Here is a 24,235-nt window from a genome sequence, read left to right as displayed (position 1 = left end):
AGAAAAACAAGGTTTCTGCATGGTGCGACCTGAATGTTTTCCTGTTCATGTAGTGAGAGAGGAGATGGATCCTGTTGTTGGTCTAGACCAGCCTTTCTCAACCGCGGCGCCTGAACATTTTGTGGTAGTGGGACTGCGATGTGAAGGGGGCTCCTGCTGTAAGAGGGACTCTTGATTCGAAGGTGGACTTTGATCTAAAAGTGAAAACCTGACTTTTTTTTGTATTTGTGTTCCCCTTAAAATGTATGACATTTTAGATTGGGGTGCTTTTAGATTTTGCAAACTTTTAAAGGGTGCTGTGACTAAAAAAAAGGTTGAGAATCGCTGGTCTAGGCATCAGTGGCTTGTGAAGCACTATGTAGGTACTGTCTGGAGTGATACCAACTCTGGTGAAGTTGGTTCACTTCCTGCCAATGCTTGTTGCTCAGCATTGGCAGAAAATGAACTGCTGCACATGAATAAACCCCAGCGGCCTTTATACAGCACATATCTAGGAAACCTTTCATGGAGGTTGCTATTGCAGACTTGGGCTTCATTCAGACGGGCTTTTAGTGCCCACATATGGGAAGAATCTGCGGAGTCTTGTGGCTGGAATAACAAAGTACAAGCTGTGTACAAAGCAATGCCAGGCTGATTAGATGCAGACACATTGTGTTCAGGGACGATCATTTGTCCCTGTCTGCAGGTAACCGATGAATGTGCGGACACCTGTGGGCCTATCTTTGCTTTGTACAGGCCGAGCAGCCAGAGCTGTCCGGGACCCCGTCATTCCAGCTAGAATGCAAAAATGTATGCAGCTTGTGAGTAATGAAAGCTGTGTAAATGAGGTATTACTTTATTTGCATGCCAGTCATGCTGCATGACTGGCTTTAACCCATTAACTGCCAAGGATGTATACCACATGTCTTGGTGGTCAATGTTTTAAAACAACTGTTGTAAAACTTGTTTTAAATTGCCCTGTAAGAGGAATACCTCATATGGCTGTCATTTATGGTTAAAGAAACCTTGTAAATTTGTTGTTGCTCTCTGTGTCCACACCAGGTAGGTTGGCCTTCTGTATTTGTCCCAGTGACCGTTGTCCCTGAAGCAGAAAGGGATGAGAAATAAGAGAGTTCACCAGAACAAGAGGTGAGGGGAAATCTTTCAATAAGGACATTCTCCCCCGTTTTATTGATGACGGTCTTGAGAGTGGAACACCCCTCACTTTGTACATCGTCTCAGGAGGTGATGGGAGATCTCCCCAAAAGGCACAGACCACAAATAATAAACTGACAGGGTTGTTACGCCTTCCCTGATCTGTCCAACACTAATAGTGTTATTCACAAAAAGGGTGAAGAGTTTGGAGAAGGCAGGAGAAGTGAACAGTCTGGCTGCAATAGCTGAACTGGAAAAATCTCCAATTCAGCTCACTTTGCAGTTCAGCTTTTTTGGCCTAGACTGTTCACTTCTCCCGTCTTCCCCAACTCTTCACCCTTTTGTGAAAAAAGGTGTTTTATTTAAGGGTTTTTCATCCTGTAAATTAAAAAAAAAAGTTTGCCTTTACATAAACTACTCAAATTTTAGAGGGACACAGGAAGTCTTGAGTGTTTGTAGGCATACTGCCCTCTACAGGAGGATTGAGTGCTGGCAAACAAAAACCAAAACCATGTAGGCAAGGCCAGGATAACTCCACCCCCCCCCCCCCCTTTTTTTTTTTTTAACTACCAGCATATTTTTGTATGTGTGAGATCCAGAAAATTGGATTTCTGAATTGGCAGTAGAAATCTGTTTCATGCAGCACAGTATGGGACATTGGACCATTCACTCTGTTTCCTTAATTGCATGCTAAAAAACTGAGGATTCTTGGGAGTGCTAAGGGTTACACAAGGGTCCTCACAGCTCCCCCTCCATTTACCTAATAAAACCTGCATTTTCTCCAGTGTGTCCTGTACTCCAAGCAACAGATTTTACTGGTAAGTCAAAAATACTGTTATTTTCACCAGCACAATTTTCTTCAGTCATGACTATTCTTTCCAGTGCTGCTGAAGAATTCCTCTCCGATTTGCAGTGATACGGCACCTTTGTCCCCAGCCGAACCTTAGACTCCACTGCACCTGACATCGCAGGGTCTTCAGGCACTGGATTCCACGTGAGGGGCTTTCCAGACTTGTTCATGTGTAACTTTTACCTTTTCTTGCTTGCTGCCCACCTACATTGATTTTGGTCACTGGCCCTCTCCTGCTACCAGCTGTCTGTGTTTCATAAGTACGCAAGGTCTTGTCTCTTACCCAGAACCTGCATCTTGCTCAACCTCGCTGTAGTAGCACAATGTCTAATTCTGCCCATGGAGGGGACAGTCCCACTGTACTAGGTGCCCCAGTTAATTTTCCACTAACAGGTTGGGAGTTGCTTACAGCATGCCTTTTAAGGTTCACACATACATATTTCAATATCTGGTTTTAACACCTACTGATGGTGCAATGTCTGGAGTTTCTTGCCTCCTTGCAGTTCTCCTCAGCTCTGTTGGGTGTGACTGTGTCCTCTCCCTTTCTGGCTGAGATTTGTAATATGGTTATGCAAGACCTTATGACCCAGCTATTTGCTAATTCTGACTGCAAAGGCCACGTATGAGCTCCTGCACCTTTGCCAGCAAAGCCGGTATGTGATTTACTCATAGTCTTAGCAGCTTCTGAGCAAGCGGCCACAGAGACAGTCTGGCTGAGTTGCAGGCTACTGTTAATTCTGCAAAATAAAGAAGACTGTTTCAGCTATTATTAATGCAAGGCACACCACTCTCAAACTGGAGGATCAGCATGTTGCTTCTACAAATGCTATTTCAAGTCTTGAGTCCTTTTAAGACTCTTAAGATTGCAAAGACTTTCCTTTTGCACCCACTTTTCAAACTGTTTCTTGATGGGGAGCTGTGACAATATGATGGAAGCTTCCCACCCCCGTGTCCATGCATATGCAGAGGGCACTTTGGCTAAAGTACTAGACTGCAGAAGCTTTATGGAAGAAACGTTTGACATGCTCACTGCTCTACAGTAGGTGGCCCTTTTGTTTCTCCACGCTTCAGCATTGAGGCCCTTAAAGCTTGGCTTCCTTTCCACCTGCATAGCATGGCACTCTAAGTCTGCCAAATCCTCAGACAAGCCTTTCTTTGCATGACTGTGGGAGGATATCTGTTAACCTTTGCAGACAGTTGGGTGGCTTGCATTCCAAATTATTGGGTGCATGAGGAGGTGTCCCAGAGCTACAAACTCAAGTTTCATTCGCCTGCTCCTCACCTTCTCACTTCCAACCTTCCTTTGTCCCTGCAAAGACTAGCAGATCTCCACCTGGCCTTCTCAGCATTCCTTGATCAAGGCGTCAATGGCTCAGTTTCTGCAGCAGAATGGTTCCAAGGATTTTAGGCTCCGGCTCTAGGCTCAGAATGTTTTTAGTTGGACCCAAACGTTGCGGATGGAATCCACCAGATCATCATTTCCCGACCTTCTGGCTTTTGTGGACATCAAAGATGCTTATGTCCATCTTTTCAGCGCATCAGTGATTTACTACATTTTGCTGAGGGACCCCTACATTAACAGTTCCTGGCCCTACCCTACGACTTCTACTCTGCACTTCGGGTGTTCACCATGGTACTGGCCCCTGTATTGGTCCTGTTGCACTCTCGTGACATCCCCATTGTGGAATACTTAGATGACCCCCTGTTGAGAGAACATTTGGTAATGCTTCTCTGACTGCCCAGACATTGATCATGGGCAGAACCAACTCATTGCTTGGAATATCTGGATCTGGCCCTACACACGTCTGTGTTCCTTCCCCAGGAGAAGCTTCAGATTCACCAGTCCCAGGTTTGACCTTTTTAGTCAGAAGCCGTCCGGCTCTGTGAGAGTCTCTGATGAGAATCTTAGGGCTGATGGTGGCCTCCTTCGAGGCAGTTCCCTTTGCCCAATTTTTCTTCGCACAACATTCTGTTGTCCTGGCACAAATCAGTTCTGTCCCTTGGCCGATTCAGTTGGTGCCAGAGACCAGGATAGCTGTAACTTATTCGCTCAGAAATCTGTTTCTTGAGTCCGGGAAGTGCTTCCTTTAAATAGGGTGGCTGGTGCCACCCTATTGGACTGGGAAGGAGTCCAGGGGATTTTGTTGTCAGAGGAGTTTTGCCTCAAATAAACATACTGTCCCTTTAAGCTATTTGGCTGTCCCTTTAGCATTTTGTTTGCAGGCGCATGGATCCCCGGACCGAAGCAGTGGATGCTCTGTGGGATCAGTACACTATGACCTATATCTTTCCTCTCCTAAACACTTCTTTTTTTGCTAAGGAGGATCGAGTTGGAGGGTATTCAGATGATCCTCATTGCTTTGGATTGGTCCAGACAGGTATTATGCCAGCCTGGTAAGATTCTGGCAGACACACATTGGGCCATGCCAGATGGTTCAGATCTACTGTTCCAAGGGTCAGTTTGCTGTTCTGGTTCAGAGTCTCTGGCTTAAACAGCTGTTGAAGTCTAGGTTCGCAGGGACAGTGGCATCTCAGAATCTTCATGTACATGCTGCTCAGAGCTAGAAATCTAGTTTTCACAAGGACTATCATCGGATGTGGAAGGCTTACTTACTGTAATTCGAAGTGAAGCTAGGGGGTTTCCTCCTAGAAGTTTCTCTGTGTGACAAATCCTTTAATTTCTGCAGTTGGGTTTTCACTATATTGCACACCACACTATTTTTTTTTTCTTTTTTACTTCCACCGCTCCAAGCTTGCTCCTGTGATGGACTACAACCTCAATACAAACTAGTAGTCCATCACTGGAGCCATTTTTTAAACTTTATTTTATTGTTTATCCGATTAACCGATTAATCGAACTTAATAATCGGCTAACTAATCGATTTTGAAAATAATCGTTAGCTGCAGCTCTAGTGTGGACCAGTGTCTGGCCCTGAGCACTATCAAGAAATAGGGTTTTGCCCTTTTTCGTTCTGTTTCAGAGACCACTGGCCTTTGTACAGGGGTCTTCCATGTTGCGCCACCCGTCTGATCCCCAGTGACTCAGCGGACTCTAAATATGTTTTTCTCTGCATTATAGAAACTGCCATTTGAATCCATTCGAGGTATTCTTCTCTACTCTCACCCAGAGGGTGGTTTTCCTTGTAGCCATCATCTCTGCAAGATGAGTTTGTAAACCGACAGCCTTGAAAAGAACCTTTTTGATCTTGCATGGGGACAAGATGGTGTGGAGGCCCATAACTTCCTACTGGAAAAAGGTAGTTTCTGCCTTTCATCTCAACCAGGACATTCCTCTCCTGTCCCTTTGTCTGGCTCTGCTTCATCAAAAGGAAATTTCCCTTCCTTGTCTGAATGCAGTTCAGGCTGTAAGAGTCTCTCAGCCATTGTATCACGTACCCGGTGAGAGACAAGTAGACGAGGAGACCTCACTTGTGTCTTGTGTCCTATACCCCCTAGAGATGGGGACAGAGAGTGGAAGGACAGTGGAGGAGCACGCATGCCACTGAGGGTACCGGACACCGTGCAGGAGCCGTCCAGTAACGGGAAGTCAGCAAAGCCAGAGGTCAAACCGGGTGGGCAGCGTAGAGACAGGATCAGGAGACTGAAGCGTGGTCTGGGGAGCTGAAGATCAGAACCACCCAGGCAACGAAGTAAAAAATCGATAGGCAGAACGCAAAGTCCAGGTAACAGACCGAGGTCAAGGGCAGGCAGCAAGCGAGAGGGAGAGAGTCCAACAATCCGGGTTAAAACGAGCAGCAGGCAATCCAACAGGGTACAGGCAACAGGAACACTAGCTGAAAGATCATCAGCAATGTGGTAAGTGCAGGCGCGTTTAAACAGTCCAGACTTATCAAGGTAGACGTGCCACTTCCGATGGGCCAGAATTCAGCATGTCTTTCCACGCACTTCCGCATGCTCAGAACCGCACATTTTCCGACCACTGGAAGCACGGGCTTACACACATGCATTGCCACCATCTTTCCCTTACACACTTGCTTCTTTCAAAAAGATTGATTTTCTTTTTGTCGTTCTGAACGGGCCTCAGAAGGGCTCCACGGCTTCTAATTCCACCATTTCTAGGTGGTTCTGACAGGCTATTATCCAAGCTTATGGTCTACTCTTATAGCCTATTCCAGTCACTGCGCACTCTCCTAGATCTGTGAGTGCCTCTTGGGCTTTGTGGCATTAAAGGAGAACTATGGGGAGAGTGAAATACACCCATCCCCATAATTAGAGCCGACATGTGACATTAAAGCTTTCACACATCGGCTCTATTGATCAAGAAGTGAGCCATTGCATACCGCTGATCGCTCAGTTCCTGATCATTTTCCTGCAGAAAGCGGTGACTGCAGAAGGGTTCCCCCCTCCCCTCTCTCCGATCCTCCAGTGCTGACTGGAGGGTGCGGGCACAGCTGGCTCTGCCTCTCTAGCGTCAATCAGGTAGCGGGGTGGATCCCATTCCCAACAATATTGTCAGAATCCATCCCTGGCTGTAGAGTGGCTCTGCACTGTCAGCATATAGCGGGCAAAAGTTGGACCATAGTTCTCTTTGGAGCAGTTTCCCAGACCTTCAGGGCTTCTGTTCACACGTTTTCCAAGTTCTACCAGGTATAAATTCAGGCCTTATCTAATGCCAGCTTAGGGCATAAGGTGCGTCAGGTGGCTCTTTGAGCTGCAGGATGTCCCTGTGTTGTGTTTTAGGGACATGTTAGCATTTGTTTGGTGTTATCCACTCCTCAGATGGACTGCTTATGGACGTCTTGACAGTAAATTACTTCCTGTATCCCTCAATGGATGAGAAAGAAGACTTGAATCACTGAATGTAAACAAAGAGCGTAACGGTGACCTTTGGATTGGGGTAATTGTGCATCTGTTGAGGGGCAGGGCAGGTTAGGCTAGGTGAAGAGGAAAGCAGTATAAATGCACTTTCTTTTAAAGTGCACTTATGCTCTCATTTCACTCGTCAACTTCTCACTTTCAATATCCCAGAATATACACTCACTGGCCACTTTATTAGGTACGCTTTGCTAGTACTGGGTTGGATCCCTTTTGTCTTCAAAACTACATTAATTCTTCATGGCGTAGATTCAACAAGGTGATGGAAACATCCCTGAGAGTTTGGTCCATACTGACATGATAGCATCACACAGTTGCTGCAGATTTGTCGGCTGCACACCCATGATACAAAGCTCCACCAGCCTGAACCATTGATACAAGGCAGGATGGATCCATGCTTTCATGTTGTTTACACCAAATTCTGACCCGACCATCCGAATGTCGCAACAGAAAATCGAGTCTCATCAGACCAGGCAACGTTTTTCCAATCTTCTATTTTACAATTTTGATGAGTCTGTGCGAATTGTAGCCTCCGTTTCCTGTTCTTAGATGACAGGAGTGGCACCCGGTGTGGTCTTCTGCTGCTGTAGCCCATCTGCTTCAAGGTTGGACGTGTTGTGTGTTCAGAGATGGAATTCTGCATACCTCGGTTGTAATGAGTGCTTATTTGAGTTATTGTTGCCTTTCTATCAGCTTGAACCAGTCTGCCCATTCTCCTCTGACATCAACAACGCATTTTCGTCCACACAACTGCCGCTCACTGGATATTTTCTCTTTTTCGGACCATTCTCTGTAAACCCGAGAGATGGTTGTGCCTAAAAATCCCAGTAGATCAGCAGTTCTGGCACCAACAACCATGTCACGTTCAAAGTCACTTAAATCCCCTTTCTGATGCTCTGTTTGAACTTCAGCAGACCATCTTGACCAAGCCTAAATGTATTGAGTTACTGCCATGTGATTGGCTGATTAGATATTGGGTTTTAACGAGCAGTTGAAGAAGTGTACCTAATAAACCTGCCAGTGAGTGTATATTTGTGCATAGATACAGTAGGGTGGAAGAAATAAATCCCATGATCAGAAAATGCATAGAAGCGTGGGTTTATTTGATGGCATGACAATGCAGTAATTGTATGGTATCCGATATATTCAGACATAGTTCATGGCAGTGCAATGAGAAAAAGACATCCTTTAAAAAAAAAACAAAAAAAAAAAAAACCTTCATATTTGAATCTAATGCACCCTCAAAAATTGCACTAAACCAACACAACGCATTGTCATCATTCTAAACGTGAGGATAGTTGTTCCTTGGCTCCATAACTGTACCTAGATTATGGAGAAGTGTTCCAGGCAACTAAATCAAAAGCAGAAAATTACAACATTCAGGTATTCCATGGAAAGGGTAAAATCGAAGTTTACACAAAACCAGGAATTCACATTTGTGCTGATGTATAGGACTTTAACCACCTACCAGCTTCCTAAACGTGTCTGGGGTTCCACTGGTGAGATGTTTGCCCTTGAGTGCAGTTGTGATGGATTTGTAACACCGGACAATTCATTACATTTATACATTGCTTTTTCTATATTATGTGGGGTCAATGTTCAAATTTCCGAGTCCACAGAGCAGGGGTGCCCCCAATGTTTTGTGTTGTCTACTTTTCCAATGATGAGCTCAATGAGATCTATCAAGGTCTCCCTCCCTCTCTCTACTGGCAGTCCATCCTTGCTCATCCTCCTGGCAGCCTCTCCTCTCTCTCTCCCGACTGTGTCCCCTCTCTCCTGGCTGTCTCTCCTCTCTCTCCAGCCTGTCTCTCCTCTCTCTCCTGGCTGTGTCCCCTCTCTCTCCTGGCTGTGTCCCCTCTCTCGCTTTCTCCTGGCTGTGTCCCCTCTCCTGGCTGTGTCCCCTCTCCCCTGGCTGTCTCTCCTCTCTTTCGCTTTCTCCTGGCTGTCTCTCCTCTCTCTCGCTTTCTCCTGGCTGTCTCTCCTCTCTCTTGCTTTCTCCTGGCTGTGTCCCCTCTCTCCTGGCTGTGTCCCCTCTCTCTCTCTCCTGGCTGTGTCCCCTCTCTCTCCTGGCTGTGTCCCCTCTCCCCTGGCTGTCTCTCCTCCTCTCTCTTCTGGTTGTCTCTCCTTGCTCATCCTCCTGGCTCTGTCTCTATCTCTCCTGGCTCACCTTGCTGTATATAACAGTGCACTACCACAGGCTGTGTAAATTCCTTTTCTTTGATGTAATACACAGCACTTTGATAGCAAGGCAACCACCAGCATCCACCAGAAAGGTGTCAGGGGCTCAGCAGACTCAGGCTTATCGGTAATCATGAGTGCACAGCTAAATAAATATACCAAGATGGAATAAAGGGGCCACTTATGCTACTTGGGACATCTTCTGGGATAATCAAAGCCATTACCAGCCATCGGTCACTTTTTTTGCCCCTCCCCAGCAATGGAGCAGGGCCATTTGGAGGGCTGGGCACGAAAGGAGAAGTACAGGACCTAGCTTCCCGTCTCTTCAAGCGCGCTGTCCTCCTGTGGTGCTAATGCGGCCAAAAGTGTCAGAAGCTACAGGCGTCCCAGCCCTCCCCGTCTGCAGCGTCCGACATATTTAGCTGCACTAGCACCATGGGAGGCAGTGCGGGACAGGGAGCCGACTTGCAAACGCGATCTATTAGCGTTAGCTTTGCAAATGACTGGTAGACTGCGATCAGCCGAATGGGCACCCCTGCCATAGAGAACCATAGACTGGATTGCCATGGCCGTAGAAAAGGGGTGGGTGGGACTTAGGCGTGACCCTGTCCAATGAAAGGGCCATGGGGCACGTTTAACCCAACTCACATTAGACAGCATCCCCACAAAGTCGGCACTAGAAGGTGCCCAATTGGAACTCCAAATAAGTGCGATATATCTAGCGTGGGACTGCGTTCAGACTGCACCTAGCTTCAGGGGCTTCTTTCACGCACAAGATGCTGTTGATGGGTTTGGAAGGACGTGCAGTCTGTGCCATACTGCCGATAATGTTATATCGACAATTACAGATCTGGTGGACTGATTTTTCTATTGACAACCATATAAAACTCTCAATAACGTTTGGCAGCAGTTGTCATTTCTTCAGCACACTGTCTACCTGCATGTCGGGATTTGTCCTCCTGGTGCACAACTGTAAACAAGCTTGGAATATTTCTCACTGGGAGTAACTGATAATTCAGCAGCATCATCGGGACATGACAGGAAGAGATAGCTAGCAACAGCTCATTACACATTTAAAGCGGAGCTGTAGCATATATATAAAACTCTTGCAATGCAGATAGACTGGTCACCCCATGGTTACAGCCTTACTCCCCTCCCCCCCTCACACACAAAATGCCCTCGTTCATGTAGCTCTGCATGCCGATATAAAACATCTCCGTGTCCCATGTTCAATAAAAAGTAGTATTAACCTTTCTTTTTTTTAATCTTCCTTCCGGTCTCTCAAGGCGCTGGTGACATTCCCAGTGAGCTTCTGTGTGGCCAGGGCTATGTCCCCAGTGCCTTGAGAGACCAGGAGGAAGGTTAACACTGACTCTTCCAGTAACTTCTTGTTTCAAAACTACGAGACCTCAGGGAATTTCTTTCCTCGTAACTTTGGCAATGTATACACATTTACGGCATATCTCGTACAGCTAATTCACAAGCTATGGCGCAGACGTCATTGGGGAGCCACCACAGTGAAGCAGGGAGAAGAATATGGCTACCGATTACTATTTTTTTTTTTTTTAAACATGACAGCGTGGGATTCTGAGCCCAGAAAGGGGGAACGGTGGGAAAGGGGAAAGACAATAACGAAAAGTGTTATATGTAAGGCTAACCGTTTCCCAGCAAGCATTGATGGCATGTCAGTGGCTGCACTGTATTAACCCACAGGAGCTTCTGCACACGGCGGCCCCTGTGGATGATAGATGGGGCATGTCAGTGGCTGCACTGTATTAACCCACAGGAGCTTCTGCACACGGCGGCCCCTGTGGATGATAGATGGGGCATGTCAGTGGCTGCACTGTATTAACCCACAGGAGCTTCTACACAGTGACCCCTGTGGATGATAGATAGGGGCATAGTAGTGGCTGCACTGTATTAACCCACCGGGGCTTTTGGACGCCGGCCCCTGTGGATGATAAATGAGGGCATGTCAATGGCCAAACTGTATTAACACACAACAGCCACAAAACTTCATCATGGGTCGTCAAGTAAGAACAACAAGTAATATCAAATTGAAATCCTTGTACTGCACAGGTCATACATGTACTTCACAACATACCTAGAGCTCAGAAATATGACTTAAGTTTGGTGGCTACAAATCAGCTTACATTTATTGGGGGGGGGGGAGCTGTAGTCATGCGTGAACTCCTATTAAACCTCAAAAATCCTGTTCTGCTTACAGCGACACCCAGCTATGGCTCCCTACTGCATGTCCTAGGTACAAGATAACCCCAACCCATGTCAGGTGGTAACTTCTCCCCCAAACCCTCAATCCCTTCCTCCTGAGACGTGTGCGTCTCTCCAGACTGGCCAGCAGTTTGCCCTCATTCACACGCGCACAGCCTCTACAGTTGCTCGGGGATCTATTTGGTATCTGGATTAAGACGTTTTGACCCCCGTTATTGTAGAATAAAAAGTCTTCTTGTTATGAAGAGCAAATAAAGCTTGCATGGAAGTGTCTAGATTGGTGATGACCACAGCGCGGAGCTGAATGAGATGAGAGTTGTAGTACACAAAGTCTCCTCCTCCTCTCGACAAGCTGTTTTCACTGAAGGAGGAGATTTCAGGTTTTTAAAACGCTGATGTATTTCCTTCCAGCCTGTGACCTCTGACCTGCGATAAAAGGTAAGTCATGTGACTTTTCAGCAGCAGAGCTTCATCTATTTCTAACCAGCAAACCATTCTTACATAGGTTTTTTCGCCAGCGCCTAAAGGGAATGGCCAGCAGGTGTCAACGAGCCCTTCCCAAAGTACTTTAGTTGATCGACAGAAGCCACGAAGCCAGCGCATGGAGGGTGACCCCCTTCCCGGTCAGTTTGTCTCGTAGGAGGACAGCAGTGCAGCATCCACAGGCTCCATGCATGATGGACACGTAAAGGAGCGCATAAGCCAGTCATCTATACATTCCATATGGTAGATGTGCATACAAGGCAGGAAGCGTATGGGATCCCCGGTGACAAAGTCCAGCATACAGATCACGCACCTGCAGAGACACAATGGGAAAAGAGATTACAAGGTGTGATGGGTGCACTGTACCACTAACAGCATAGAGTTGAGCAAAGACAAAGCGCTAGCATAATACAGAACTGACTTCCCCTCACTTGGGGCCCAATGAGTGCATTCATTTGCACTAAACTGACCGCAGCCCTTGCTTGAATAGAGTCACCAAAGCCATTTAGTTATGTTTTTTTTGGATAAAGTTAGAAAGTGTTGGTGACCCCATGTCAGGATTTTACTGCTAACATTCTACATCCTGTCCTGAACCATCATCTAAAGACAGTGTAGTAGGGTGCGTGACCAATGGTGGCACCATATAAATCTAAAGCAGGAATAGCTAGCACTCCTTACGTGCTGTTTCCAGCAGTTGTATGGCAATGCACGTGCACTAGTGGTTATGTATTGGTATCGGTAATATGTTATGCTGTCATCTTGTGGTGACTCTGTGTATTACACCTCGTGCCCGTGTCCCTCCCCTTTGTGTATTACACCTCGTGCCCGTGTTCCTTCCCTTTGCGTATTACACCTTGTGCCCGTGTTCCTCCCCTTTGTGTATTACACCTCGTGCCCGTGTTCCTTCCCTTTGCGTATTACACCTCGTGCCCGTGTTCCTCCCCTTTGTGTATTACACCTTGTGCCCGTGTTCCTCCTCTTTGCGTATTACACCTCGTGCCCGTGTTCCTCCCCTTTGTGGATTACACCTTGTGCCCGTGTTCCTCCCCTTTGTGGATTACACCTTGTGCCCGTGTTCCTCCCCTTTGTGTATTACACCTCGTGCCGTGTTCCTCCTCTTTGTGTACTGCAAGGGTTAAGGGCTTGTTTTGTCTAGGGGGGGGAGGTGGCTAAAGTTATACTCCCCTGAATCTCAATCCCAGCTGGCGCCTAGACTGGTCCCCGGAGCCTCTACAGTATGTAGAACGTAAGGACACCGAGGAGCAGACAGGCTGAAAGGACCGGTCTAGGAACCATCCAGGATCGCGGTTTGCTACTACTCTTAGCATGGCCGAGAACAATTGGGCTGTGTAGATGGCTAGAGCAGGGGTGGACGAATCAATATGGAGCCAGTCTGTCCAACCCCGAAGCCACCAGGATATTTTTAGGAGCCCCATTGACAACAACCAGAGAAAACCTCAAAAGTTAGGCGCCGGCTCTTATTTTTAAGGAACACTGGCAACCTGGCTTCAGGGATTTGTCCATCGTGGGTTAAAGTCCTCCTGTCACTAGGGAAGTACAGGAGGCCGCCACTCCTCCATCTGAAACCTTTAGTTGCCTGGCAACGTGCACTGTCACATGTTCCAGGAGGCGGGGCTACAGGAAGTAAAAGGGAGATATAGTCATCTACCCTTATTTAAAAAAAATGGCCACTATGGGGAGGAAAAGGAAGGTATACGAAGAATAAAAAGCCGGCAATTATCTATAAGAAATTGATAAAGTGCGATCCCGTCACTGACTCTTTCAGCTTCTTCTCGGAGAGCTCAGATCCTGGGTTGTAGAGGCCTCTCGGTAAATGCTGAATGAGGCCCATCCTCTGAGCGATCCACACTTGCTCCTCCTCGGTCAGCTGCGTGGCTAGACGGGTCTGGCTGGGTGTTGGATGGTAAACCGGCACCGACTCCCGTTCCTGAAATCAAGAACGACAATGACATCAGGACAAGATGGTGGAATATCCTCTACAGCAAGCAGTACACTTATTCTGCCACAAGAGGTAATACAATTTAAGACAAGATGGTAAGGAGCGCCCTGCCCGTGAGGGCTTACAATCTAAAACAAATCATTGTTATATTTTATCTAGGAGTAAATTGTCTTTAAACCCCCCCCAAAAAAACAACAAGACCTCACTGACCTCAGGAGGTGCATGCACTGTGGAGTCATTCATCCTCAAAGATCACAACACAAGCTCTTAAGTCCTTCAAGTCATCCTGAGCGGCTCCCTTCTCCCAAACGGACTTAATCGTTATGGTTACCCTGCTCCCCCCTACCAGCAGCTCAGCTCATCCTGTTCCCTCCTAGAAGCGATTCAACAGCTCATCCAGCAGTATAGAGGAGTGTGTATACATACAGCAGGTAGCGGTATATATGGGGTGTGTTTACATACAGCAGGTAACTGTATATAGGGGTGTGTGTACATACAGCAGGTAGCGGTATATAGGGGTGTGTATAGGGGTGTGTATACATACAGTATATAGGGGTGTGTACATACAGCAGGTAGCAGTATATAGGGGTGTGTATACATACAGTATATAGGGGTGATATGCATACAGTATATAGGGGTGTATACATACAGCAGGTAGCAGTATATAGGGGGTGTATACATACAGCAGTATATAGGGGTATATATACTATATACATTGTACTCGGTCACCTGGTAAGGCGGCGGGGGCTCCCCGGCCCCATCAGAGTCATTGAGCAGGGACAGGTCATCAGAGGACTGGGATGACAGGCAGTTCCCCATCCCCCAATGCCGGGGATCCAGCTGTCGCCCCGCGGTTGCCCCTCCAGCTCGGGGCTGTTTACTCTGCCTCCTTCCCGAAAGTCGCTGCGCTAGGAACTACAACTCCCAGCATGCTCCGGCCTGCGCGTCCTCGTCACGTGACACGGCTCCCTGTGCGAGAATTGCGCGATCATCGTCACGTGGTGCCCGGAAGTGACTTTGCTACATTGTATCACCGCTGGAGCGCATCATTTCACTGCGCTGCATCGCTCCCTTTTGTTCTGTTCTTGCATCGAATGCCCGTGTACTTCTATAGAGCTGTATAAAATAAAACTATTTAACTGCGAGATAACTTTCATGACTCAGATTCTTCCATTGCTCATTTAGAAAACATAAAAGTAGGGGTGAAAGAAAACACCCCAGTATGTTGTGGGGCTCACCTAGTGCGCTCAGCTGATCGACGCAAGGCTTAATGCAGGGACACGGCAAATAATATTGCTGTCTATGAGCCCACTGCCCAGTTCATACAGAAGCATGGCGTTGGTGTGCTCTCAGGAAGGATGTAGATGGGCCGCATTTTCTGTAAATGTATTACGACGCACGTCAGCGCATCGCAAGAGTTAAATTATGTGTGCATTAAACAAAGAAAAAAACGTTGCATTGCACATGTGCACCATAAAGATTGCCCGCTGCTCTAAACGAGCCCTCAAGCTTGGGATTTCCCATTGGCACTTTTTATACTTCCTCTATGAGTTTAGTTGTTCAGCAATATCTTTGTCATTACTAATGATAAATTAATGAATGCTTAAGTGTATTTTGTGGTTTCATGGGGGGGTGGGTTATGTGAGATGACCCCTACCTTGCAGCCAATACATGCCAACAGTTTAGCAGCACCTTGGTAACAGGCAAGGTTGTCCCTATAATGAGGCCGTTGCCTTGGGTGGCATCTTGTGGGAGGGCGGTAGGCAGAATGGCATGGCAGAGCATCCCAGGTTGTAGGGCCCTCGCCCCTCCTTATAATGAGGCTGTTGCTATGGCATCTTGTGGGAGGGCAGTAGGCAGAGTGGCATGGCAGAGAATTCCAGGTTGTAGGGCTGTACCTACAATGAGGCTGTTGCCTTAGGTGGCATCTTGTGATAGGGCGGTAGGCAGAGTGGCTTGGCAGAGCATCCCAGGTTGCTAAGAGCCCGGCTGGGAGATGTGTGAGGGCCAAACACATCTCTCCGCCCAGCTCTTAGCAACCTGGGATGCTCTTGCCGACTTCCCACACAGCTCCTAGCAACCAGAGATGACATTGGTTGCCAGGAGCTCAGTGGAATGCAGCACCTTTCCCGCTGCCTCAGGCGGCAAGAAAGCAAGGGACTCCCCTGGTAATGGGACCTTGAGCCTCTGCTAAGTGGGAGTTCTTACGTTTAATGTTCTGATGTTCTTAGCACTATAATGCGACCACCTCAAGGGAACTTGTGGACACAAGAGGAATGCCTCCATAAGACATTCCTAGTCCCCATGAGAGATCACATTTACAAGCCCTTAAAGGAAAGTAGGCCAATGCGTAAAATATTTTTGAAAGCTCTACTTGAACTTGGTAGAAAGTAGAACAGGAGGACAGAGGAGGTGGAATACCCAAAACTCACAATGGGGTCCCTACAGCGTGTTGGCTCAAAGTCATTGGGTTGATCACAGCATCCAGAAGCATCAGACAGAACTTCTTCTAGTGCACATCAGCCACAAAACAAGAGCTTTGGATGTATCTCTGTTCCTGTGAAAACTGTAACAGAAAGTCTTCTTAGGTCCACATGGCCCCCAAGGAACACAGTCTGCTCACATAGAGGTATGGTATCCTATAGGCCCAGGCTCTAGCCATGGAGCCTCAAGCCAGGCCCACAGCCTCAAACCAGGCCCACGGCCTTCTCTAATAACCAATATTAGGGCCTGATGGTTTGGTTCCCAGCAGCTCTTCACAAAGCAGGGGTCCCCTCCAAAGGCAGGGGATACCCAGAATGAGAAATCGACATGAATGAAGACTAAAACGTCTCAAGAGTCCACAGAAACCTTTCATGGCTTCAAAAATGGCTACGAGAAGATATGCACTGCCTACACATTTTGGGGGTCAGGAATCTCCCCTTCATCAGGACACTGATGGACTGAACTTACAGCCCTGCACATAATCCTGATTCTCAGGTAGGAGTGGAAATCTCCAAGGAGGGGGGACTTCCTAAGGCCATCAGCTCCCCAGCAGGACCCTTCCAGAACATTGCCACACTGTTCTGTCAAAGCCAGGTCCAACCCACTGATGACAAGCTCACCGGCCTCTGAAATTATGTTTTTGGCGTAAAATGACAGAGCGGGATCAGCGCATGCTGAATCGCACAGTGCGCAGAAGTCGCCAACTGTCTGCAGAGTCAATAGCTACAGACCTCCAAACTTCGTGTGGCCTTCAGATTGGCACAACAACAGTGCATAGAGAGCTTCATGGAATGGGTTTCCATGGCCGAGCAGCTGCATCCAAGCCTTACATCACCAAGTGCAATGCAAAGCGTGGGATGCCGTGGTGTAAAGCGCGCCGCCACTGGACTCTAGAGAAGGGGAGACGTGTGCTCTGGAGTGACCAATCACGCTTCTCTGTCTGGCAATCCGATGGACGTGTCTGGGTTTGGCGGTTGCCAGGAGAACGGTACTTGCCTGACTGCATTGTGCCAAGTGTAAAGTTTGGTGGAGGGGGGATTATGGTGTGGGGTTGTTTTTCAGGGGTTGGGCTTGGCCCCTTAGTTTCAGTGAAGGGAACTCTTAAGGCATCAGCATACCAAGACATTTTGGACAATTTCATGCTCCCAACTTTGTGGGGACAGTTTGGGGATGGCCCCTTCCTGTTCCAACATGACTGCGCACCAGTGCACAAAGCAAGGTCCATAAAGACATGGATGGGGGAGTTTGGGGTGGAGAAACCTGACTGGCCTGCACAGAGTCCGGACCTCAACTCGAAAGAACACCTTTGGGATGAATTAGGTGGAGACTGCGAGCCCGGACTTCTCATCCATCATCAGTACCTGACCTCACAAATGGTCCAACATTCCCAAAGACACACTCCTAAACCTTGTGGACGCCTTCCCAGAAGAGTTGAAGCTGTTATAGCGGCAAAGGGCGGAGCCAACCCAATACTGAGCCCTACGGACTAAGACTGGGATGCCATTAAAGTTCATGTGCGTGTAAAGGCCGGCATCCCAATACTTTTGGCAATATAGTGGACACGTATATATGTATATACACAGGTGCTGTATAAAGCACTTTTAACATGAACTCTAATGCACCTGCTGAGTAGCAATGGCGTTACAAAAGACTTGCTTTCTAAAGCAGCTTCTACTTTGGCTTTTCAGGTCATGTGAAGCTTTCCTGCTGCTGGCTGTAGGAGAGGGGGTGGGGGGGTGTACTGATCCCCAGCGCTGGCTCCATAAGCCTTGTTTAATCCCTACTGTGTACAGGCCGGGTGCTGACACTTACTGGGCTGATGGGAGGCAGATGGGTTTCGGTCAAAGATTGCCAGCTCTGTGTTCCTTTTCAATGGCAATCCAAGAGGAGAATTTACATTTCTTTTGTCTGTACCTTTCACATACAAAGAGATTGCTAATGTAATGTCATGTGATACAGTACGGGCTTCAAGTGATATTAAAGTCAAAAGGTTATTAGGCCTTTTCAAATGCTGATGAAATCACTTACAATGGATGCTGCTCCTTGATTTTTAACAGTTTTAGTTTCCTGCAGAATCAGCTGGTCCCCTGAGCCTGATATCCTGTTTTAGGGTTGCTCCTTTCCCATGCAGAGTTCAATGGGGCCACCCTTGTGTGTGCTAGTAAGCTGTGTGTGTGTCCCCATAAACACACAGACACAGCAAGGCAAGCTTTCCCCTTCTCCCTGATCCCCCACCCATCCCCCATGGACATCTGCTGTAGTCTGCTCTGTCCCTTGTGATCTTGTACTGGACAGGAAGTTCAGGGAAGCCGAGCGGAGAGTGTTGGAGCTGTTTGGAAACAAGATGATTGTAAGTGCTTGGGCAACAGGTAAAGAAACACTTTGTTGGGCTGATGTATATTTCTTTGATCTGGATTCATTATTGAAGAGTTTTAGAGTTAATAAGACTTTAAATAAAAGAATACATCATGCCAGGGTTGCAGACAACGCGGCCGCAATGGCGGTTTTCATTATTATTGTTTTGGATTAAAAGAACACAGGAACGTGCACATGTTACCAGCAGCACTGGTATAGAACAGGGGTAGGCAACCTCAGTTATGCTGAAACTACAAATTCCATGAAGCCTCTGTGGCTGTCAGGGTCTTGCAATGCCTCATGGGACTTGTAGTTGCACATCAGTCGGAGGGTCGAGGTTGCCCACCCCTGGTATGTAGAACATGAAGGTGGCATATACAATAGCAGCAAACTGTGTGCACAGGAAAGCAGAAGGTGGAAGACTTAAAGGAGAACTATGAGGTGAGTGAAAATCACTCAGCCTCATATTTCGAGCTGACCTGTGACAATGAAACTGTCGGCTCAATAGATCGGGAAGTGAGCGAACGCATACCGTCGCTCGCTCACTTCTCGATTCGGTCCCTGCAGAGAGTGGTGACTGTCACTCACGGCTCCCTGCAGGGATTCCCACCCTCCCCGCTCCTCCAGCGCTGACTGGAGGAATGCATGGGGGAGGGGGAGGGTACAGCTGGCTCTGCCTCTAGATAGGCAGAGCCAGCTGTCACTCATGCAGCTGGGTGAATCCAGACAGTAATGTGGGGATCCGTCCCGGCTGCGGCAGTCTCAGTATATCGCGAGCTGTAGCTCACGATATACTGAGCTTTGGGTTTATGTCCTCCCGTGACCCTTAGGAGAACTATGGGGAAAAGCCCTGACCCTATAGTTCTCTTTTAAGTAGAATTAAGCACTTTTCCTTCCCTCCATTCTTTTTCCTTTGTTCCCTCTCTCCTTCTTCTTCTAGGTCCAACAATTTTTTAGGTAAATGCATTCCAGGCGACAAATGAAACCTGACAAAGTAAATTTTTTTCTCTGCGTGCGCCCCCCCAAAAAACAATATACCCTGCCGTTCACCGCCCCCAGCTCCAGGTCCACAGCGCTGCTTCCCTGAACTCCCATGTAGTGGATTGCATGCCCTAAGGACTTTGCATGCGCAGTGCAATGGGGACCACACAGGCTCCAACTGCTGCCAATCACTCACAGTCTATGGAAGCAAGAAGGCTCATCCGTAGTGACAGCCAGGAGCGCACACACACACACACGGGTGGCTCCATGGGGCCCTAGAAGGCAAAGGAGACACCCTAAGGGCAGAGATCAGGACCAGCGCCCAGGGACAAGCTCATCCTGTGTGGAAAGAAAAAGGGTATACAAGCAGGAGTAACAAAATTATTCCAAAGACATCTGAAATACTTAATAACTTATAAAAATGTAGGATTTAATATCACTTAAAGGAGAACTATGGGTTAGGGCTTTTCCCCATAGTTCTCCTTAGGGTAACGGGAGGACACAAACTAGCGTCCTCCCGTTACCCTAAGCTCAGTATACTCATATATTAAGACGCCGCAGCCGGAGCGGATCCCGACATCGATGTCGAGATCCGCACAGCTGCGTGAGTGACAGCTGGCTCTGCCTATCTAGAGGCAGAGCCAGCTGTACCCGCCCCCGTCCGTTCCGCCAGTCAGCGCTGGCGGATCGGGGAATCCAGCCCCTCCCCTGTCACGTCAGAGAGCCGTGACAGGATCGAGAGGTGAGCGAACGCCGGTATGTGTTCGCTCACCTCCCGATCTACTGAGCCGACCTGTGACAGTCTCATTGTCACAGGTCGGCTAGAACTATGAGGATGGGTGAAAAGCACTTACCTCATAGTTTTCCTTCAAAGTAGACATTTATTATGTGATATTACATCTTACATTTTATAAGTTGTTTTTTTTAATGTAGTTTTGGAAGGGAAGGTTACAACCCCTGTCACCTTTTTTTGCCACTTGTGACCCATTGGAGAGAATTTCCTTCACTTCCTGTCCGATAAACACAACAGGAAGTGAGATTAAATCCCTCCCAGTGGTCAGAACTAGTGTCCCCGTTGGAAGATTTCCCATCTATTCCTATTCTGGTGACATCCAAAATTTGGGATTTTCTTTCACAGTCAGTGACAATGTTCACCAGGACAGATAGAGAGGATGAATCCCCCTAACGGGGACACAGACAACAATGAAAACCTGACAGGGGGTCTAATCCCTCTCCACTCAATACAAGACTGACAGAGATACTTTGGCTTCAGTTGCACTTTAAGAAAGTAATGGAGAAAACACTAATGCTCCATTTACACCTCGGCGCTTTGTAACTAAAAGGTAAGCACGAGAAACTGCTCAAGACAAGGAATCCCAATCGCTAGTCTTGAGTGCGACAAAACATGGAAGACGAGGGATCCCATTCATTTCTCTGGCCCCTGCTCACACCTGAGCTTTCTGTCACACAAAATGTCCTATTGAAGTCTATGGGAGCAAAAAGCTCTGCAATCTGCCGAAAAGTTGCTCATGTACTTTTTGCAGCGACAGGTGAATGCTACAAAACTCTTAGGTGTGAACAGGGGCCATAGAAATGAATGGGAGTGTTTGTTGTGCTTAGCTTTGAGTGACAAAACGCCTAGGTGTGAACAAGGGCGTAAAGGGAAAAGAAAGGGGAAAGGATAAATGGGGTACAGGCTGGGATGGGGTATCGGGTTTGGGTGCCAGCCTCCAGCGACAGATAAATCATTAGAAGGGGAATTGATCAAAACTGGAGCAGACAAAACCAGGAGCAGTTGCCCATGGCAACCAAACAGCTTCTCTCTTTCATTTTCAAAGCTTAACTGAACAAACTAAAGACAGCAGCTGATTGGTTGCCACGGGCAACTGCTCCAGATTCTGCCCGTTCCAGTTTTGATAAATTCCCCACAAGGTATCAGAGGACTTGAGGTTTAAAAACTGTAAGCATTGAAATGTCAAATAAGTAATAAGGTTTTAAGCTTGGGGAAGGAAAACCGAGAAGGAGAGAGGGAACAAAGAAAAAAGAATGGAGGGATGGAAAAGAGAAGAAATGTAAGCCCGGGATTGGGATATGTAAGCCCAGGATTGGGATATGTAGGCCCGGGATTTGGATATGTAGGCACGGGATTGGGCTATGTAGACTCTGGATTGGGATATGAAGGCCCGGGATTGGGATATGCAGGCCCGGGATTGGGATATGTAGGCCCAGGATTGGGATATGTAGGCCCAGGATTGGGATATGCAGGCCCGGGATTGGGATATGTAGGCCCAGGATTGGGATATGAAGGCCCGGGATTGGGATATGAAGGCCCGGGATTGGGATATGTAGGTCTGGTATTGGAATATGTAGGTCCGGTATTGGGATATGTAGGCAAGAGATTGGAATACGCAGGCCCAGTATTGGAATATGTAGGTCCAAGATTGGAATATGTAGGTCCAGGATTGGGATATGCAGGCCCGGGATTGGGATATGTATGCCCAAGATTGGGACATGAAGGCCCAGGATTGGGATATGAAGGCCCTGGATTGGGATATGTAGGTCTGGTATTGGAATATGTAGGCCCGGGATTGGAATATGTAGGCCCGGGATTGGAATATGTAGGCCCGGGATTGGAATTTGGAGGCCCGGGATTGGAATATGTAGGCCCGGGATTGGAATATGTAGGCCCGGGATTGGAATATGTAGGCCCGGGATTGGAATATGTAGGCCGGGATTGGAATATGTAGGCCGGTATTGGAACATGTAGGTCCAGGATTGGACTATGTAGGCCCTGTATGGACTATGTAGGCCCTAGTTCGGGATATGTAGGCCCAGGATCGGGATATGTAGGCCCAGGATCGGGATATGTAGGCCCAGGAGTGGAATATGTAGGTCCAGGATCAGGATATGTAGGCCCAGGAGTGGAATATGTAGGTCCAAGAGTGGAATATATAGGTCCAGGATATGTAGGCCCGGGAATAGGGTTGCAGATGTTACCCAAAAGGTGCACGTACACTATGTCAGGCTTCACTTCTCCCATTAGCAGGTAGTGTGTGTGATCCAAATTTTGAAAAATTTCAACATCTTGTCCGATCGGATGGTAGTATGATTTCCTCAGTACACACATTGATACAGATGGGATTTTTTTGATTGTCCATGCTTCATTAATTGTTTAGCTGCCGTAAAAACATTAGTTAGCAGGTCATGGGCGTAACTACAGATCATGGGGCCCCCTAGCAAAAATGTGATGGGGGGCTCCCCTGACGTCCTCTCTCTGAGCTGTGGCTAATGACACAAAGATCCCAAAGGCTCCTCTTATGCATCAGCTTTCCTACACTGTGGACTTTACAGAGGATTAGGGTTGTCACCAGCCACTCCAACCCTCAATGATACAGTACTGTGTTATCTTATCATGTTCTATGTTTAATTTGTCTAATCAACCTAATGGGGCCCCTTCCACCCCCAGGGCCCAGTGAAGCTGCCTGGACTGCTATGGCTATAGTTACGCCACTGGAGCAGGCGTGTTTCAGCAATGGTATGTTCTTTATTGAACAGGGCTTTCCAAGGATTCATCGGGGGATGAATCAGTGATAGGGATGTGCGTGGGCCTGATGAGAGCCCGTGCGGAACTGGCAACGACACCCACACCCCCTCTTGGCCCAGTCAGCTGGGGCCGGGGCATTTGCTGCCTCGCAGCTACACATAACAAAGAGGCCGGGAATGGCCAGGCCGCAGCTAAGGGCAGGGAGGGATGGGAAGGGGATGCGTCACTGACAACTTTGCACAGGCTCAGCTGGGACTTGATTCGTGCCAAACCCATGCACATCCCTAATTAATAATAATATTGTAGGCAACAACTCTCATTTATACCAGCCCGGCCAGTATTGGCAACCCTACTCACAAAACAGACATGGCTTAGGCCCTGGCCCCATCCACACAGGAAGTGACATGCATGCACTTACAGGACAATTCTAAACCCATATAAATGCATGTAGTGATTTTAAATGGTATAATATACTTCCCACATCAATTTCTCCGCGTTTCAATCACACAACCGCCCATGTAAACGTAGCTTCGAATTTCAGCCATTGCACGTATATATTGTGTCATGTATTCGGAATTCCCAAAATATGCAATCTCCTATGTAGACGAAGCTCTGTGTGAAAACATGTCCTTATATTTTTATGTTTACACATTAAATATTCATAGGATGCTCTTCCGCCCTAACCAAGATGGCGCCGCGGGCCTCCAACTCTCCACCGTCACGTGGTCCGGTGGCAGGAAGTGGGCGTAGCCAAGTTTAAAATCCCTGGCTAAGGGCGCCGGGCTACGCCCCCACGCTCGTCATCCTATTGGTCGGAGGGGTGGGTGTGACGTCATCAGCCCGCGCTCGCTCTCTTTTTCTGTATCTCCGCCGCCCGCGAGTCTCCTCCGTCCCGCGAGGTGAGAACCCAGGGCAACCGGCACAGTGGGGAGGGCGAACGGGGGTTCCGACGAGAGGTGCGTGTAGTCCTGTGCTGACAGGCGGGTGCCGGACGGCCTACTATGTAAGAGATGCCGGTTGGGGAGGCTGTACTATACAGGCAGCGCTGCCGCCCCTTGCCCACACACTGAACATGGCAATACTGCCGGAGAGCCCTGTGTGGGTTCTTTACAGGCCTGTGTTTGTATATGGACATTGGTTGCACGGCCCTGTACAGTTCAGGGGGGAGGTGGTCTTAGTAGCTCAGTATAGACACCCC

The 24,235-nt window shown here is 47.9% G+C and overlaps 2 protein-coding genes across 2 annotated transcripts in view; one reads left to right on the top strand and one right to left on the bottom strand.

Moving 5' to 3' along the window:
- Positions 1 to 11,848: 11,848 nt before the first annotated feature.
- LOC108800748 (RING finger protein 11-like) lies at positions 11,849 to 14,567 on the bottom strand. Its single transcript, XM_018572742.1, has 3 exons — positions 14,403 to 14,567; positions 13,492 to 13,661; positions 11,849 to 12,026 (listed from the first exon to the last, which is right to left on the bottom strand). The coding sequence occupies exons 1-3, from the start codon at positions 14,490 to 14,492 to the stop codon at positions 11,855 to 11,857; spliced, it is 432 nt and encodes a 143-aa protein (XP_018428244.1). The 5' UTR covers positions 14,493 to 14,567; the 3' UTR covers positions 11,849 to 11,854.
- Positions 14,568 to 23,848: 9,281 nt separating this feature from the next.
- The window catches only part of TNPO2 (transportin 2), a 28,104-nt gene continuing 27,717 nt past the window's right edge, over positions 23,849 to 24,235 (top strand). The window contains exon 1 of the mRNA XM_018572740.1: positions 23,849 to 23,936. The gene's annotated coding sequence lies outside the window, so the exon portion shown is untranslated. The remainder of the gene's footprint in view (positions 23,937 to 24,235) is intronic.

Source organism: Nanorana parkeri, unplaced genomic scaffold (assembly GCF_000935625.1).
Source record: "Nanorana parkeri isolate BGI_ZX_2015 unplaced genomic scaffold, ASM93562v1 scaffold2117, whole genome shotgun sequence".
NCBI lineage: Eukaryota > Metazoa > Chordata > Amphibia > Anura > Dicroglossidae > Nanorana > Nanorana parkeri.
Note: the sequence above shows the minus strand (reverse complement) of the source record. Positions and strands in the feature narration are given on the sequence as shown.